Source organism: Prinia subflava, chromosome 27 (genome assembly GCF_021018805.1).
Source record: "Prinia subflava isolate CZ2003 ecotype Zambia chromosome 27, Cam_Psub_1.2, whole genome shotgun sequence".
Classification (NCBI taxonomy): Eukaryota; Metazoa; Chordata; class Aves; order Passeriformes; family Cisticolidae; genus Prinia; species Prinia subflava.
In genome coordinates this window covers 1033678-1052418 of record NC_086273.1, presented here as the reverse complement: position 1 = coordinate 1052418, position 18741 = coordinate 1033678, and the positions used below count along the sequence as shown (strand labels likewise).

The 18741-nt window shown below is 53.1% G+C and overlaps 1 protein-coding gene and 1 long non-coding RNA gene across 2 annotated transcripts; both read left to right on the top strand.

Annotated features, from left to right (window-relative positions):
* The first annotated feature begins 1650 nt into the window (after positions 1 to 1650).
* Positions 1651 to 2626, top strand: LOC134562373 (uncharacterized). The gene is made up of 3 exons (XR_010083150.1): positions 1651 to 1816; positions 2172 to 2285; positions 2569 to 2626. It is a non-coding gene; the product is annotated as an uncharacterized LOC134562373 (long non-coding RNA).
* A 6340-nt stretch (positions 2627 to 8966) lies between these two features.
* On the top strand, positions 8967 to 10795 carry LOC134562370 (uncharacterized). Its single transcript, XM_063419747.1, has 4 exons — positions 8967 to 9226; positions 9638 to 9740; positions 10019 to 10075; positions 10370 to 10795. The coding sequence occupies exons 1-4, from the start codon at positions 8984 to 8986 to the stop codon at positions 10573 to 10575; spliced, it is 609 nt and encodes a 202-aa protein (XP_063275817.1). The 5' UTR covers positions 8967 to 8983; the 3' UTR covers positions 10576 to 10795.
* Positions 10796 to 18741: the final 7946 nt, after the last annotated feature.

The following is an 18741-nucleotide window of genomic DNA, read 5'->3' as shown; positions in this document are numbered from 1 at the left end:
GGATTCCCAGGCAGAAATGTGTGCTTTGCCTGTGGGTTTGCAGCACAGCCCTGGGCAGTGCTGGAGTGAGCTCTGCCCTTGCTGACAGCCACGCTGGCAACAAGGAGAGCCTCTGGCTTTGTGCTGGCTGATTTCTTACAGCTCGTGGGATAAGCCAGGCTCAGAGCGTGAGGGCACGTCTCCTCACTTGGTGTCTTCTGGTTTTCTGCATTCACGTTTTGCCTCCAAGGTCATTTTGGAAGAGCTTCAGTTTAACTTGGCCACCCAAATCCAGAGTTGAAAAGGCTTGTCACGTGAACCATGTGGGCAGTGAGGCAGTGGGCCTCGTGTTCCATGGCCTTTGGGAGTGGAGAAGAACAGTTACTGTATCCCTGAAGTGATTCCAAGAAAATCCTGAGTGATCTTTGGGTTCCTCTCTTTCTGTTTTTCTTTCAAGGGGAATATTAATTACATATGCCCCTGAGTCTTCAGGAGAGGACACTTTGAACAGGGCTGCAGCAGAGGAAGCTTCATCTGGCACCGAGAGCTGCAGGAACAGTTCCCCAGAGCCCGAGGAGCCTGGTAAGGAGAGAGCTCACACTGGTTTAGAGAGGTGTGAGATGGCTGCTCTGAGCCTGCCTGGGACAGGAAGGGAGATCAGAAGAGTTGAGTTCTTGTGTGCAGGGCTGGTGCTTCCTGGTGCCTTTAGTTCCAATCCTGCACTGGCACAAGCTCCCCGAGCCCTGCCCTCTCCACGCTTCTCCAGAGGCTCTGACACTGAGTCCTCTGCTGGGGCAGGAGAGCAGGGACCAAACCTGACCTTGCGGGAGCTGTGTCACCAACCCATGTGTCCCAGTTTGGGTTGTAACTCGGCTGACAGCACCCTTCAGCTTCAGCCATTTCAGCCAGGACTGAGGTCTCTCTGTCAGCCCAGAGAAAGAACAGGGCTGGGCTTCTTTGGGGGAGCTGGGACTGTCTGTGTTTCCAGCTCTCATGGTGCCATTTGCACATCGAGTGCTGAGACTTTATCGAGGTACTTCAATGTTTTACACAGTTTTGGAAACTTGGAAGGATCCCTGTTCTCTGAAGAGCAGGCTTCAAATTCCCGAGTGAGAGTCTGCCTTCCAGGCTGTCTTTTACAGTCCCTGATAGAAGGACAATTGCTGCCCAAGGGAAATGTGCACAAGGGCCAATATTGACTTGGTGTTCTCTTTTGTTCCCAGATCCCGTGTGATCAACCTCTCCTGGAGAGGTGCCCTGCATAGCAGGAAGAGACAGAGGGAGAGCCTGTGACTACCAGGCAGGTAGAATCCCTCTGTCTGTAGTGATATGGTTAGAATGATAGAGTTATATTTATCTATCTATAGAAATGTTTTTAATAGATATACAGTATATTTTACAGATCTAGAGTTGTGTTTATATGCTTTTATAGATTTAGACCTGTAGAGGCAAAATTATATATATATATATTTAGATTTATAAAGTTATAATCATGCACAGTTATATTTATATATATTCACAGTTAGATTTTTTTGTGTGGATAGTCACATTTATATATAGATAGTTCTTTTTAAAAATGTGAACATTTATATACCGATAGCTACACTGGTTTTTAGGTACATAGATTAGTATCTGTGTAGGTTTAGACCAGTTTTTAATCTCTTTGCCTCTCTCCCTTCTTGCTTTTCCCCCTGTGCCCCTGTGTCCCCTGTCCCTGTGCTGGTCCGAGCTGGCGGCCGGGCCGGGCGGAGCAGCAGTTCCAGCCCCGGGTGTCCCTGGAGCGGTGGGAGCTGCCGGTGGCCCCAGGCAGGGTCCCCTGAGGAGCTGCTGAAGGACGGTGAGACAGAGGGACCTGAGGGGGCTGAGGAGGCGCTGACGCTGCAGGGATGGTGACCTTGGGGTGCTGGGGACACTGAGGGCTGTGGGGGAGCAGAGGGCCATGGTGGCACTGAGGGGACAGGGAAGGGGCACAGGCTGAGGGGGTGGTGGGTGTAAGGGCCCGGGATGGCTCAGAAGGGATTGAGTGGGGTGAGAGGACTGTGAGGGGCTGCAGAAACTGAAGGGGGCCGGGGCTTTGCTGAGGGGACGGTGGGGCTGAGGGGATGGAGGGGCCAGCAGGGAGCACAGAGGGCTCTGGGCCTGCAGCTGTGCCGGCCTTGGGAGCAATTGCAGAGCCTCCCCTTTTGCCACAGCTGCCCTGCAGACCCTGAGGACAGGCGGAGACTGGCAGGAGGCAGCAGGGAGAAGCTGCAGGCCGGCAGCAGGAGCAGGGAGCAGGGAGCTGCTGCTGCCAGCCGAGAGGCCGGGTGAGGCCGCAGGGCCGCTGAGGCCGGCTGGGGCTGAGGGTGGCGCGGGCTTTGGCCGTGGGCAGTGCCCGGCGGGGCAGGAGCGGGCCCTGCCCGTGCTGGGGCTGCTCAGCGCAGCTGCCCCGGCCGGCACAGGGGCTGCTGCTTCTTTCCAACCCTCCTGGGGAGGCGCTGGGCTTGGCCCTGCCCTGACTGAAGGGCAGGGGCTGCCAAGGGAAACGTCCCCATCCTCACTCGGGGCTCCCTTTGCTTCCCACATGTCCCCTCTGCTGTCCCTGTCCAGGAGAGCTGCTCTGCACGGGAGGAAGCAAGGACAGAGGGAAAGGCTTTGAAGATGGGGCAGCTGGAATCCCTCTGCTTCGAGTTCTGTTTAAAGATCTATGGACCTGAACCTAGAGAGGGATAATTATATGTATATTTTTATATGTGGGTTTTAATTTGTATAGGAATATTTCTACATGTTTATTGTTATATTTATGACTGTATGCTATGCATATGTGTATATATGCATACATGTTTGTAATTACATGTATTTTTATATATGTGTCTAGGTATTTGTATGTATAAGTATGATGTTCTGTGTTTAGTTCTATTTCCTTTCTATACAGTTGTGTAGTTATTTCTATTGATGTCGTAGTTATACGGCTCTTTCAATAGCTGTATTGGTATTTGTATAAGTAAATATGTATTGATCTATTTGTGGATATAATTCTATTTACATCTATGGAGAGATTTGTATTGATTGAGTTCTTGGTAGAGGGTTTTTTAGATAGAGATACTGATATTTTTGTATTCCTAGATGGGCTTTAAGCTTGCAGTAATATGTAATAAATTAAGTTGTTAAATGCCTAATTGATCTTTGTGTATAGTGAGTTGTTATAGAGGTTGGCAATAAATTAGGTTTTTGTTAACTGAAAATGGTCTTTGTATATTTTTACATAGCAGTGTTGTAAAAATCTAATAAATTCCTTTTTTTCAACTTAAACTGAGATCAGCATCGTTCTATAATATCAGTGTGGGTGTAGCAATTAGTAATAAATTATATTTTTCATGTGAAATCAATTCTTGTGTATTTGTCATTCAGCAGTGCAGCTGTAGCAATCTGCACGAAATTACAACTGTCAGCTGTCATGGGTGTTTTGTGATTTGTGCTATCCAGAGCAGTGAGCAGATGTAAATGCTGGAGGATTTTGGCCATGGGATTCTCCATCCATGCCCAGCACATCATTCCCTTGCAGTCAGGCTGGGCAAGGAAAGCGCAGATTTGGGATGGCAGCAGAGCCACACGTTGGCTCAGAACTCGCTGCAAAGGCTGCTGAGAAAACTCCAGGACTCCACGGAGCGTACAGCTCCAACCAGAGCCCCCGGGGAGGACAAATCCACCCCCATGGCACGGGCAGCTCTTGAGGAAGCGCTCCAAGTGTCCCCTGAAGGTCATCCTGGAGCCCAGAAGCCAACAGGGATCCTGAGCCAGCCCCGCTGCCTTTGGCAGCCCTTGGGCAAATGAGCTGCAGCCAGGGGGAGGCAGCAGTGACTGTGGCTGCTGCAGGCTGGGCATGCAGGAAGGGCCGTGGACACTTGTGCTGAGATGCTCCAGGATCCAGAAGGGTGGGGACAACTTGGAAGCAACAAGTTCTCCCAGGCACTGCAAGGATGGAAGCCCTTGGTGGGAAGTTCCCTGGAGGAACTCCCAGGGCAACTGCTGCTGGGATCAGCAGGAGCAGAAGGCAGCAGGATCTGCTCCTTTTCCTGGCTCTGTGTGCAGGGCACAGGCTGGGATGGCCCCTGCTCCCACAGAGCCCTTGCCCGTGGAGGCTGCAGGGTAAAAGCAATCCCATGGCAAAGAGAGGCTTGGCAGCTGAAGCCCACTGCCCTTGTGTTTGGGGCTTGAATGGCTCTCCTGCCAAAGCACAGCAGGGAACCAGGGCTTGGGGAGGCAGAGCCTTTAGAGGGAAAGAGAGATCAGGAACTGACATGCCTGAAACTCCTTCAGCTCAATTCTTTTGTAGAAGGAGAAATAAGCAAGCTGGGCAGAGGCACATGCAGTCCTTTGAAAAAACACGATGCCTAACCAGTCCTCTGGGAGAAGAAAAATAGGCAGCAACCTTGCCTTGTTTTCATGGCCTGCATCTTCTGCAGAGGAGACAATGGGATGGACAGGAGGAGAGGGGAGGAATAACTGTGATTACCCAGTCTGCCTTGCTGTGTCCTGATATACTTTGTGGCAGTGAACATTAGAGGTAATGCCAGATTCCTACTTACCATCATGGCACACTGCTGCTTCATTGCAAACCTACCTCAGCATGGAGAAAATCAGCTTAATTTATTGTCACTTTAAATAGATGTGGTGAGAAACACTGTCACGGATTAAAACAGGTTTTCTAACCTCATTATCCAGAGGGAATTTTGTGTAGGGCTGTCTCAGAAACTTGGGGAGAGGGATTCCTTCCAGCCTGGGCCACTTTGGGTGAGCCAGGGGTGGCCCCAGGGCAGGTGGCAGGGTGTGCAAGGGCCCTTTGTGACATGGTGCAGCATGGTCACCATGGGATGCAACGGGACAGGGTGTCACACGGGCCCTTTGTGACACATGGTGACATCAGTGCTGGCGGTGACGTGGCCACGCCACAGTGCTCGGAGCATGCGAAGGGACAGGACAGGACAGAGCGGTGCTGAAAGGAGCCTCCCCACAGCGCACTCATTCCTGTCTGACCTGGAACTTTTCAAGGCTTTAATCCTACAGGTGACCTTGTGGCAAGACTGCGGGACTTGGTGCCCCGTGGCCTTCCCGAGGCTTCTCTTTTGCAGGTGCCTGAGATGCCAGACTGTGGGACTCGTTGACTCCGAACTTTTCTGAGGAATCTCCCATCATTCCTGGCTGTGCCTTTGAGGCAAGACCCTAGGACTTGGTCACCTGAATCCTTTTTGAGGAGTCTCCTGTCCTTGTGTCAGGAGCCCTCAAGGCCAGAGTGCAGGACTTGCTGTCCTGCAGCTTTCCTGAGGCTCCTCTGTTGCAGGTGCCCTCACAGAACAACTGCAGGACTCAAAGCTTTCCCGAGGCATCTCTCTTGAGGACAAACTGTGTCATGGCAGGCAGTTTCCTTGGCCTCTTCAGAGTGTTCAGAAGGAAGAAAAAGAAAGGCCCTGGAGCTACCCCAGCACAACAGCCTGAAGAGCCGGAGCAGTTTGAGACACTGCAGGACGGTGAGTGACAGAGCTGGGCCCCAGGGCTGATGGCTGCAGCCAGCTTGGCCCCATCCCATCCCACCCCATCTCATGTCAACAGGCCCATGGACAGGATGGAAGAGAGGCCAAGGCTGCCCTCCCCGCAGTAGCCGTGCTTCATCCCCTGGGGCATCCCGGGGCTGTCCCTGCCTGGGGAGCCCAGGGCTGGGCTCTGTTCTCCAGTCTCTCCCGCAGCCCCTCAGCTCTGGCTGCACTCACTCTTTGCCAGATGCAGCCATGGACCAGACACAAGAGCAGAAGCCCGCCCATGGCCACTTCCGCAGGACACTGAAGGTACCTGCAGCCATCCCCACCTGGGCTGGGGCTGCTGTCACTGCTCAGCCCAGCACCGCGCTTGGAGTACTCCATGGAACGTGTCTCTCTTCCCTGTCCTTGTTCTCCTGCAGATGTTCCGCAAGTTCCTGCGCATTCGACGGAGAAAGACCAGCACCACAGCAACTGAGGGCACAGCTGAGCCTGACACAGGGCTGACTGAGCTCCAGGCAGAGCCTGATGTCAGTACAGATTCGGCTGAGTGCTCAGAAGACTCTGACACTGAAGTGAATGATGACTGGGCAAAGGCTGACATAGCAGTGACTGAGAATGTGGCAGTCACAAATGCCACCACTGACACCAGAGTGTTTCAGGGCATCACAAATACTGATACAACGCCCACTCCCACTCTGAGTCAGAAAATCATACCGGACTATTTCAAGGACCCCTGTGTTTCTTCTCAGCAGCAGGTAAGCAGCCTGGGCCCAGGGTGGGAGACCTCTAAGGATCATGGGCCCCCTCAAGCCATGGCCACTGGGTCCCCTCAGCCTTTGAGGCCAGCACAGTGTGCCGGGAAGGGAAGCACTTCTTGGGGGAGACTGGGGAAGTTGCCTCCTTGGACAGCACTCCAAGTCTTTCACATGCCTCCCCCAGGTGCCAGGCATGGTGAAGGACATTTACCAGAGTCTCGTGTTGCATGTCACTGTCAATGCAAGACTGCAAATTGACATTGTGAGGCTGGCTGAAGAACACCCAGCTGATGTGGTGCTGACCCTCCTGCACTGTGCCCCAACGTGTGACAGGTACAGGGTGTACCTGCCTCGAGAGCTCAGGGCTCAGCAGCCTTTAGGGCCCATCGCCCTGCACAGCCTGTGCAATGGGGTGTGCCAGACAGGCAGAGAGGTCCAAGACCCTCGGCACCTTCTGTTTCCTGAGCCTGCTGCCAATGCTCCCTCCCTGCCCTTCAGGGCACTGGGGCTCTGTCACCTGGGCCCCAGAACTGCACAGGGCATGGCAGTGTGACTGAGATGCCCCTGACACAGAGCTCTGATCCCACAGAGCTGCTGCAATCATCTGGAGAGCCATAGGATCGTCGGGACCAACAGTGGAGAAGGTGCTGGCAACACTGGTCTGTGTAATGGAGCACTGGCCTCTGCACAGCATGTGCACCTCTGATGGGGACAACAAGGATGTTTTTGCCCTGGCTGTGAGTTTCAGGGCCTTTGCTAAGCCCCAGGTCACCTCGCCAGGACCTCTCCATCCTCTCCCTGCCTCAGGTGCTGAAACCTGGGCTAAGGGCAGGCTCAGGGGGCACCAGGCCCGCTGCTCCCCCTGCGTCTCCTCTTGTGACCTGACACCTCGGAACTGAGTGCTGCCTCGGGCTGCTTCTTTTGCAGGCAACTCTGGTGCTCTGGGTGATTGTCCAGGAGCCTGAGTGCCACGAGGCAATGATCCTTTATTCTTCCCGCCTGTTTGTGGCTCTGCTTCTCCATGTTGTCATCACCACACAGCAGATGCCACCAGTGGAAGTTGATAACTTCTGGACAGCATGCCGGGAGGAACACCGCCTTCCCAGCAACCCCAACAGGTTCCAGTCCTCCTGTCCTCCCCATGCCCTTGTGGCCAGTGCCAGTGCTCCCAGTGTGACCTGGCCTTTCCTCTGCACACAGCTTTGCAGTGCAGGCCATGAAGGCTCTGCTCTACCGGCTGCAGTGTGACAGAGAGGTGATGGCCATGGAGCGCAAGCGTGGCTGGGACACGCTGCTCTGTGCTGACACCCAGCATTATGCCGTGGGTCTGCTGGCCAGGTGAGAGCCCCTTCTCCCTGCTGTCCCCAGCACTTGTGCCCTGTGCCCGGGGTGTCCCACACAGTCCCTGTGGTTATGGGCCAGAAGGCCTCATCACTGAGGGAAGGCTAAGCAGATTGGGAAAGCCTGGGAGAGGAGGATGCCCACGATGGGCCGCCTCCCAAAGCGCCCACATCCTCTCTAGGGATGCTGGAGAAAGACTGGATCTCTGTGAGTCAGTCCTCTCTCCAGACTGGAAGATGTTTGCCACCTCCACCTCAGGGTCTTTTTCCCCTGACAGGGAGATGCACCGTGTCTTGATCCCTTTGTGTTCCCACATTGCACTCCACCTCCTCCGCCTGCTCAGCATGGAGCAGCCAAGCTGGGATCTGCCTTTACTGGCATTTCTCGTGGAGGTGAGCCTGAAGGCCAGCGCTGCCTCTCTGAGCTGCCTCCCAGCTCTCTGCCCTCTCGTAGCCGCAGCTGCCTGGGACAGTGCCCGTGCCCTGTGCTGCTGCCTGGGCCCAGCCCTGTGTGGTTCTGGACTCCTGCCAGCTGGGTCTCCTGTCACTGCCCTGTGCCTTTCAGGTCCTCGAGTGCATGGATTTCACTAATTACCGTGCCAGCCTCCTGAGGGTCATGTTGAGGTACCTGCTGGGTGATTGCAGGCAGAGGCATCGCCTGGCACTCAGAGGCCTCGTGGTACTCAGCAAGGATCCCTTGATGGTGAGGAGGCGGCAGCAGCTGAAGCTGCGCTGGGGAAAGCAGCCCCATGGGCTGGCTGGGCTTCAGGAGCCGAGGCAGCTGCTCCCAGCTCTCCTGCCTCACCTGCCTGAGTGCTTCGGGACAGGCCTTTGGGCTCTGGGCCCTGCGGCAGCAGGGTGGGGTTGCAGTGCCAGAGTGGTGTTGGCGGTGCAGCTGTTCTTGGCTTCACAACATAGCTTTGTGTTCCACACAGGCCAGAATAATGTGCCGTCTGTCTCCAAGCCTTCTGGAGCTGCTGGATGATGTAGATGGAGAGGTGGTCAGCATGTCCCTCCGTGTGTTCACTAATCTGCTCAAGAACCAAGGCATCCGGGTATCGAGCGCCACTGCCCCAAAGCTGTCTGAGGCACTCCTGGCGCTCTTTGACCACATAAGATTCAGCGTCCTGAACCACAGGCTTTGGGTGCTTCCCAGAAACTTGGTGCCGTCTGCATTTTCAGGCCTTTGCCTAGGTGCTTATGTTTTCTCCTTTTCCTCTAGGACAATAGCCATGTACAAGTGCTCTCCATTCACCTCTTCTGTAAGGTGATGGAGTTGGTAGTGGACGAGGCAAAAAAGCCCCTGAAGAAAATTGTCAACAAGAGCCTGTACCCACTTTTCATCTACTGCTATGATGAGAACCAGCACGTGACAAAGGTGAGGTTTTGTGTGATGCTGATGTTCCACTGGGAGGGCCCTGGGCTGCCTCCTGCCCTGGTGCCTCCAGGGCTGCAGCTTCCTCCACGCCGTGACACAGGGACAAGAGTTCTGTGCCCTGGGCTGCGGTGCCATATCCGTGTCTCTGCTGCTCTCCAGGCCTCTCAGGAAACGCTGCACTGTGCGGCTGGGTTCTTGAAGAGAAGGAATCTCAAGCAGCTACTGAAGAAGGAGCAGTTGCAGATCGATGAGTGTCTGGTAAGGATGGCCTGGATGAAGCCCTAGCCTCAGGCTGGAAAGAACCCCTGCCCCTGCTGTTCAGACTGTGGGGGGCTGGCAGCTGTGGCCCCTGCCCAGTGCTGCATCCAGGGGTGCCAGCCTGCGCCCCACACGCCGCTGCCTTCCCTGCAAGGCGAGGGCTCTTCTCCCGGCTCCTGTGGGCCCGAGCCGGGTGCCGATGGAGCCCCGGCCCAGCGGCGCTGCGGGGCGGGGCGGCACCGCGGCTCCCCGGGCAGCAGCCGGCCCTCGGCCCCCTCCAGAGCCCGGCAACAGCGGCTGCTGGCCGGGCCTCAGGGCTGTGCGGGCAGGGGAGGCCGGGGCTGGGCGCAGCGAGAGCCCGGCCGAGGGGCTGAGCCCGCGCCAAGCCTTCCCTGCTGCCGCTCTCTGCAGCTGGCAGAGGACAGGAGCCGAGCGGCCGAGCACCTGCGCCGGGTCCTGCCGTACCTGCAGAACCCAGAGAATCCCCTGCGAGCGGCGGCCATCAGGTTCCTGGGTGAGCCACGAGCCCGGGCTCCCTCCCCGGCCCGCCGCAGCTCGGCCCCAGCCCCGCCTGCTGCCCCGGCAGCGGCCTCCGGGCCCGGCGCCGTGGAGCCCCGCCTGCCCTCGGGGCTGCTGTCGCCCTCCCGCAGCCGTGCCCGCCCCTGGGCGGCAGGAAGCGGCGAGGGCCCGGGCTGAGCCGTGCCGGAGCAGGAGGCCGTGTGGCCGCAGCGCTGGCAGCGCCGCTGGCACAGAGCTGTGCCGCTGGGGCCGTGACAGGCTCTGTGTTCCCAGGAAGGGTCTGGCGGCGCCGGAGGGGGCAGCAGGAAGAGCTCCAGGTCCTCAGGGACGGTGAGTGAGGGCAGCGGGCTGGCAGCGGGTCCTGGCGGGGAGAGGGAGCTGCAAGCCCTGGCCCTGCTGTGGAGGGCTCTGCTCCCTGTGCGGACGAGGGATGGTGTGGACAGAGCACAGAGAGAGTTCAGGGACACGGGTGGGATTTGTGGCCAGCACCTTCCAGTTGATCCTTTTGGCAACACCTCTCTGTCGGCCATGGCCAGAGTTGGGAGGGGTTGCCCTGGCAGGACGATCTCCTCTGGTCCCCGTGGCTCCAGGCTCTGACCATTGCTCTCCTCCTCTCTCTTCCAGGCCTTCAAGGCCCAAGGAAAAGTGCCAGCCCATCCCGCTCCAACATTGAAATCCAAGCCCAGTTAGCCCTAAGAGCTGAAGCAGTAGGGTTTTCTTCTGGATCCAGTGAATCACTGTCCCAAGAACAAAACCCGGAGACACTGAAGAGGACACCACCTCCCAGTGCTGCTGGATCTTCGGACACAGCTGATGATTGGCACAGCTAAGCCTGTTGGAAGCTCATGAGGCTTCAGCCCTCTCCCTGCCTGTAGATAGCTCCCTCCCTTTAGCCTTCAGACACTGCCCATCCCCGTGTTTTCCTTCCACTCTTCTTCTCTTTTCACAGTTCCATCTCTTCAGCCCTCTGACCATGCCCATTCCCATTTTCCCTACCAGATCACCTAATTTTTGCCTTCTATCAATAAAGAGTTTGGCTTCTTCACTTTACCTGCACCACTGTGGAGCTTATGTCGCACAAATCCTGAGCACTGGGACACACTGGGCCCAGCTGCCGTTTTCTTCCCTGCCGTGTTTTGTGCAGAGACCCAGAGGAACGAGGGCAGATCACGCTGGAAGGGTCCCTGTGCTGAAGGTGCAGTCCCAAAACACTGTGGAGTTGAAGGTCTTGCTGAACACACTCAAGGCCGGTAGTGGCACAAGGAGCCTGTGTGTCAGGGAACAAGGTCATGTCTGAGGCCCTGCCATATTTGCTCCGCTGTTGTGCACAAGACAATGAAGAACAGACAAGGAAGGGAACCTTGTGGTTTAATTGGTGGGGATTTGACCCTTAAGAGAAATAATGGATCGGTCAGTCATTGGGAAGTTAACCTCTGGAATAGGAAAATTACACAATGGAGCTATTGTTGGCATGGAGGTGTCAGTACAAGCCCTTGTGACCTCATCTCATGCACTGTCCAAGTGTGAGGTGACGCGGTAACTGGAAAAACCTCCATTTCAAAGGAGGAGATATGAGGCCTGCTTCTGGGGTGGAGGAGTGGGAAGGACATCATGCATGCCCTTTTGATGCAGGGGATGCCCTGAAGGTGGATGGCCCAACTGCCTCTCCTACCTGAGCATCATGCTCCATCTGCTGCTGCTGCTCAACTGCTTTTCACCAGTCAAGGGGTCAGCATGTATTCTTTGCAATAGCTACTAATCAAACAAAATTTGCTTTGCAATCATGAGTGAATTTCACATTATTTGTGCACATGAATCCTATAGAACATGTAACACCCTGGATTTTAGAACAACCAACTTGAATATGCTCTGGAGCCAGCTGTGAACGATTTCATGGCAAGCATCCACTGAGGGCAAAGGAGCTTGGAATGCTGGAAGCTTTCATGAATAGCTTCCTGAAAGCACAGGAAGCTCCATCCCTACACACCATCAGGAAGAGGGCAGAAGCAGAGACCATCAGGGCTTAACAGGGAGCTTTGGGTGTGCCTAAGGGCAAGTGAAGCAGCAGCACGGTGGCCCAGACTGGGACGCGCGACCGTGCCAGTGCCCGGAGCGCTGTCAGGCAGTGCCGGGATCCCGGGTGCGGTTCTGGTGCCCACAACTGAGGAATGGCAGCCCCTGCCTCACACCCAGTCAGAAAGCCGACCAAGTGAGAGCAGAGGGAGGGCAGCCTTGCAGTCTCTCTATGGCCACAAACCAGCCCCTGCTTCTTGCTCTGCCTGTGTTTGGGGTGTGCTGAGGGCAGCGCCAGCCTGGTTGTGCTCTGTGTTCCAAAGGCTGTTGAGAGCAGGCATGGAAAGTGCTGCGTGCACAGCGGAGAGTCCTGGAAGGTGCTGGCAAGAGCGTCCTGTGGGCACAGGGTCTCTGAACAGGAGTGGGGGCCGCCACAGCGAGCACTGCTTCGCTGCTCCCCGCACATGGCAGGCTTCTCCGGTGAGGCGCGGCCGCCACCTCGTGTGTGGGCAGAGCCCTGCGAGCCGCCCCAGCAGCTCCCCTGACCCGCGCCGCTCCCACCGCTCCCGCAACAGCCAAGATTCCAGTCTGCTGCAAACCCTCGCGAGCTGATCCTGTGCTGGAGGAAGGACTGTGTGGATGGGTGTTGGAACCCTGGGCATGGAGAATTTTAGGCATTCTCTGCTAACGGGCACTGACCCTCAAGCAAACACTACATTTGACCTGATGGCGTGGAACAGGCTTCCAAAGTTGAGTGATAGCACTGGGATGATGGGTGTGGAGTTAAATAGAAGTGTGTAATATCACAAGCTGGAAAACTCACAGTTTAAGGCTTTAGTATATAGTAATACATATAAAGCAAGATAGAGGATTTAGGGCGTAGGCTAGTCCTTCTTCTTTCACCTTCTTCTTCATGGGTTTGGGTGATGTTCTGTAATTGGGTAGAAAAATCCACATTGCAGACCACGGGTGTTTGGTTATTGGGTTAAAAGTAAAAATAATCTAGGTGTCATTTCATAATTGGACAATTTGTGCTTAAAGGACCTTGGAAAGCATAGAGAAAATTAGAGCATTTTCTGCTTTGTTAGCTAGACCTCACAACCTGTGAGACTGTACTATAGACAAGAATCAAGAAACACCTGAGTCCAAACACAAACTGTGTCTCTCGAGCAATTAATCTCGGCTCCAACAACAGACCAGAAGATAAGAAACCCACAGATGGATAACCCCATGTTGGGGGTTAGATTTGCTTTTTTTTTTTTCACTTACATAATTTTTTCCCATAAGTTTCCAAGAAGCCTTAATGACTAGTTAATCAGAACAAAAGGGAGTACTTGAAGGACATGGCAACACAAGGCTACGCCTATTGTTTTTAAGTCTCTGGGAGTGTCCCTCAGAGGGGAGAGATGAGGAGCTTTGGGAAAGGTAAAAAGACACCATCGCCCGGACCCGTAGGGACCCATTCCCCACAGCCCCTGAGCACGGCGTGAGGTGGTCTAGAAGAACCCCGGTCTCGTGGCCAGTCCCCTCCTAGCTCCTGCCAGATGGCTGAGCTGCCTGTCCTCAGCCATTCTGCCTTTCTGCCTGCCCCCCCAGGCTGGTCAAAATGAGGACAGAGGTGCAGCCTGTGGAGAGATCCAGATGCCCGTCCTGGGAAAGCTGCTGGCACATCTTTCCAAGTCATTTAAGGCAGAAAAGGCTCCTTTATGGCCCTGGATGGTCTCTGCACCCACTTCATGTTCCTCTGTCAGCAGAAAGGGAAGAGAAGCTGTGCTGGGCTGCATCCCTGTACGCGGCACATCCCCTGGTGCATCTGCTCATCTCCCCAGGTCTTGCGATGGCCCCTCCTGTGCAGACACAGGGGCTGATGTGGGCTCTGCTTCTGTCACAGAATGTGAAATATTGGGGGCCGGAGAGAAGGATCCTTGGTGCTCAGACCCGGCTGTCCAAAATCCTCGGAGAGGAATTGGTGTGGCTGAATCCATGCCCAGCTACAGACCTGTCCACACCATATTTAATTCTAGGACTGTCTTGGTTTGAAAGACAGATATCTGCTAGGAAGGGGCAGGACCTCCCTAGAGATGGAGAATTCAAATCCCCTCCCTCCAAATTATTCCAATTAAAAGGAAAATTAAAGGAGCTTTCAGGCAGAGGTATGGGGGTAGGAATAACAGTTCTTTACTAGTATATATGACAAAACGACAAACAAACAACAACTACAGCATCAATAATAAACAGAACCAAGAACCTTGAGGGCTTTCTTTTACAAAAGCCCAGAGCAGTTTGATCTGGGTGCCCCTGCAGGACTCCGAGAGGCCGAACTGGAAGGAAGGAAAAGTCCCGGGCTGGTGGATGAGATGAGGTCTGCGCTGGCAGCTGGAGCAGCAGGGGTGTCCCGGCAGGGCTGGGCAGTGCAGGGCTACAGAGTAGCAGGAGAGCCTCAAAGGTCCGAAGAAGCAGCGGCGGTGGTGGGAGAGGCTGGAGAAAACGAGTTCAGGATTCCCGGGTACACAGCAGATGACGATAGATTTCCCAGGACGAGGCAGAGGCAGAGGGCAGCCTGACCGTCCTCCTCGGCGCTGAGAGCAAGAGTGCCTCCCCCTCCCCCAGATCTGTCTTTTTGCCTTTCCCCAAAGCTAATCATCTCTCCCGTCTGAGGGACACTCCCAGGGACTCAAAAACAATAGGTGTAGCTTCGTGCTGCCATATCCCTCAAGCACTCTTTTTGTCCTGACTAAGTAGTCATTAAAGCTTCTTGGAAACTTATGGGAAAAAATTCTGTGAGAAGAGGAAAAAAAAAAACAAAACCAAATCTAACCCCCAACAAGGACCTAAATTAACTTATGAATAATAATTCATGTACATAAAGAAAGCATATAAATTCTATACATTATAAATATATATGTGAAAATTATGTGAATATCATATGCACATTATATATATGAGAAATATATATTATATATATTTGGAATATATGTATGATATATTAATTAGATATATAATAGCTTTTTAATTGAAATAAACAATCAATTTAAATCAGTTACAGAAATTACAATGACTACACCACACAGGTAAAGTGTGCCATTTTTGAAGCAATATGGAAGCAATTATGTTAAAGCTCGCAGAGAAACCTGGGGGGAAAAGCAAGAATTGTGGGTGAGAAATGTGAGGGGACAAAATGGTGGGGAGTGTGAGGGGAGAAAAGGTCCGGAAACATGAGGGGGAAATAGGCAGGAAATGTGAGGGGAGGAAAAGGCAGGAAATGGAAGGCAAAAGGGACAGTAAATGAGGGAAAAGGATGGAAAATGAAAGGAAGAAAAGGCATGAAACAGAAGAGGAGAAAAGGTGGGAAACATGAGCAGAAAAAGGGCAGTAAACGTGATGGGGAAAAAGGGTGGAAAACATGAGGGGAGAAAAGGGCGTGAAATGTGACACGGGAAAAGGCAGGAAATGGGAGAAAAAATGGGTGTAAAAGACAAGGGGAAAAAGTAGGCAACATGAGGTCAAAATGGATGGGAAATGTGAAGACACAGAAGGGGCGGGAAGTGTAAGAAGAAAAGTGATGGGAAACTTAAGGGGAAAAGGGTGGGAAACATGAGACAAAAAGGGAAAATGGTGAGGAACATGACACAAACCCAGGAGTGCTTCTTTTCCTTTACACTGCCATGGCCACAGCAAGTCCTTGCACTGTGGATTGTGGATTCTGTGGGAATTTGGGGGGATCCTGCTTGGGTGTGTATTTGGGGAACATCAGACCCCTTCCCCAAATCATGAGGCTTTCTAAGTCCAAGGCTTCCCAAATATGACCTCACAGTTCTAACCCCCCAAAAAATTAAGACCCCAAGACTGAGCCCTCACACATCACGTAGCCCCCCCCCCAAATCTGAACCCCATTCTCATGATCTGTTCAAATTGCAAGCCCTGAAATCTGACACCTCCCTCCCCTAAACTCAGATCCCCATTATGAGACCCTCAAACCTGGTCCCCCAAAGTTGAGTGACTCCCCAAAATCTTAGCCCCCCCACCCCAAATCATGTGACCACCTCCCCCACAGCTCCCCAATTCCCTCCTTTCCCCTCAAAACCATTGTATTCAGCCCCAAACAGTCCTTTTAGAACCAACTATATTTCTAGAAAGTTCATTTCCTTATCTATATAATTTATAAAAGAAAAAAATTATAGTAATTAAATGTTTTTTAAAAATATAATATATAATTGTTGTATTAGTAAGTAATAAAGTATCTATACTCATGTATATAATTTATATACCTTAAGAATGTATGATACATATTAGTTAGATGTATAATAATTTTTGAATAAAATAATATATTTCAGTTGATCACAGAAATGTTAATGACTGCACCATACTGGGAGCTCTACCTACAAATATAGTGCATCATTTTTGAAGCAATTATGTTAAAGCTAGCAGAGCAGCTTGGGAAGAAAAGTGAGAATTGTGGGCAGGAAATGGGAGGAGGAAGGGGTGGGAAATGCGAGGGGACAAAAGGGCAGGAGACATGAGGGGACGAAATTGTGGGGAACATGAGGAGAGAAAGAGGTGGGAAACATGAGAGGAGAAAAGGGAGGGAAATGCAAGGCAAAAATGGACAGGAAACATGAGCAAAAATATGGGAAATTATAGGAAAAAAGGGTAGAAAGCAGAAATGGGGGAAAGGTGGGAAATGTGAGGGAAAAAATGTGAGGAAGGTGCCTCACCATCAGGATGCTGCAAACTGAGTGAAGAGCTTTTTGTAGTCATAATGAAGAAAACAATTGCAATTGTTTGCCCTCCTTCCCTCTTTCTTCCTCTCCCTGGGAAGGAGCCTTCAACTCTTCCAGCAGGTCTGCTTCCAATAATCTGCTCTGGAGTTGGAATGTGCCAAATGAAGAGCAGGAAGACAGAGGATAATGGACCATGGAACCTTCAAACTTTCTTGTTGTAGCCTTTGAAATTCAAGGGTTTTGAAACTTCTGCTTTTTAAACTATTCACTGCATCCAACTCTTCTAACTTTTGCCGAGGCATAAAACCCTGCTGTGGCCCTGTTTGGGACCTGACCCTCATATTTTGAGGAGAGCCACAGTGGGATCAAAGGCTTGGGGTGAAAACCTGGTTTGCATTCTGAAGCCCAAGGGAGCCTTGCCTGAGCCTCAGGGAATACCAGTGTCCCTGGTTGTTTTTCCCAGGAGTATCCAGATGCCTGTCCCAGGTTCCAGGAAGGAAAAAGAAACAGAGAAGTGGTACCCGAGTCACTTCCATGGCTGTGATTCCTGTTTGACATTGAGGGACATTAGTGAAGGGTTCTGCTTCTCTCTTTGGACAGGGCCACAGTGGATCCATCAGAGATCTGTGGTGGCCCAGCTGGGAAAACATTTCAGGCCAATGCCTAGACTGTTTGCTCTTGACCTTGCCCAAGGAGCCGCAGTGCCCACGGGGACAGGCTTTCCTCTGGAATGTTGTTGCTTTGTGCCCCATTGATGAGAGAGCAGAGTGTCCCCGTGAGGGGCTCTTGACCAGAGGGACAAGTGCTGTGACATCATTGGTGTGTTGACATCACCTTGGAGAGGAATTGAGGAAGTGTCCACAGGGTCCTGATTGAGGAACTTTGGCCAAGGAGAGGCCCAGGCTTCCTTGGAGATCAGTGCCAGTCAGGGGTTTGGAATTGGATGCCAACTGACCATGTGCCAACAGCCCAGGCAGAAGGAGCTGGACACACACAGAGGCTCCTTGTGCAGTTGGATTGGCCCCCAGCTTTGGGGACCCCATGAGAATGTCCCTGCTTCCCTCAGGGCTGTGTCTCAACTCTGCAGAAACTGTACTTACATATGCTCCAGCATGTCGGGTACAATGAGTTTCCCCTCTCCTCTCCACCACTGTCTCAGCATGAAAGAGCTGGACTTTCCTGCTCCAGGGAAAGGCACTGGTGGCACAGCCCATGTGTTGTCCCCTGGTTCTGTCTGCAGCCCTGGCAGCTTGGACATGAGGAAGTTGGATTTGAAACTTCCCTGGAGTGGGGAAGCACTGCTACAGAACCTGGAAGGAAACCCAAAGGCCCCAAAGCATTTCTGCACGAACACTCCTGCTCCAGTGTCTGTGGGGCAGAGCAGAAGGGCTGCTCAGACTTGCCACCCGCCTCTAGGCACTTGTGCTTGGCAGGAACAAACCCCACAGCTCCCTTCCCTGAGCAGCATAGAGGGGCCCTGTTTCCATCCCAGCATCCAGAAGAGACAGTCAGGGCTCCTGGCATGGGTGGGATCACTGGCCTGGCAGAGCACCCCCAAGGCAGCATCAAGCTCTGGTGGACACTGGTGCAGAGTGTGCTCAGAAAGCCCCATTCCAAAGGGCCAGAATCCATCCGTATTTCTGGAGGGACGGCAGGATGCCACAGCCTGTCTGTGCTGGAGGCCCAGGAAGGTCTCACCAGGAAGGAGTGGCCAAATCCTCCTTGTGGGATGGGCCCTGAGGCTCCGTTCATCACTGGCAGGGACCACCTCCACACTGGGTCCATCAAGGGTCCATCCAGGAGCCCATGGGCTTTCAGCAGTGATGCCTTGAGGATGGAGAAGGTTAAAGAGCTGTTTGGCTTTGCCAAGACCTCAGAGGATCCTTCTCTGTTAGGGTTGCTGTTGGGTCCAAGAGCAGCAGCTGCCCATTGGTACCCTGACAGGGCAGCAATGACAACATCACACTCCCTGTTTCCGTTCCAAGAGCTGAGCAGTGCCCGGAGAGCAAAGGATTGCTCAGGAAGACTTACTCAGCCTTTAATAATCTTATCTGACCACAGCAAAAATCCAATGGAGAGAAAGAAAGAGGGAATTCCAATTATTTTCTTCATCATTGTGACTACTAAAAGCTTTTCACTGTGTTGCAACGCTGTGATGGTGAGGCACGTTCTTCCTTTTTCATGCCCAATGACAGTAATTTGAAAACTGTCCCCGGTTTAGACCAAAACCATAGTCCAATAATTGAGCCAGGTTGATTCCTA

Bases quoted from the DNA above. Each gene is read 5' to 3' on its own strand.
- LOC134562370 (XM_063419747.1), top strand. From the start codon at position 8,984: ATGCTGATGTTCCACTGGGAGGGCCCTGGGCTGCCTCCTGCCCTGGTG. The intron at 9,741-10,018 runs GTGAGCCACGAG...CTGTGTTCCCAG, and splicing joins GGCGGCCATCAGGTTCCTGG to GAAGGGTCTGGCGGCGCCGG. The intron at 10,076-10,369 runs GTGAGTGAGGGC...TCTCTCTTCCAG, and splicing joins GCTCCAGGTCCTCAGGGACG to GCCTTCAAGGCCCAAGGAAA.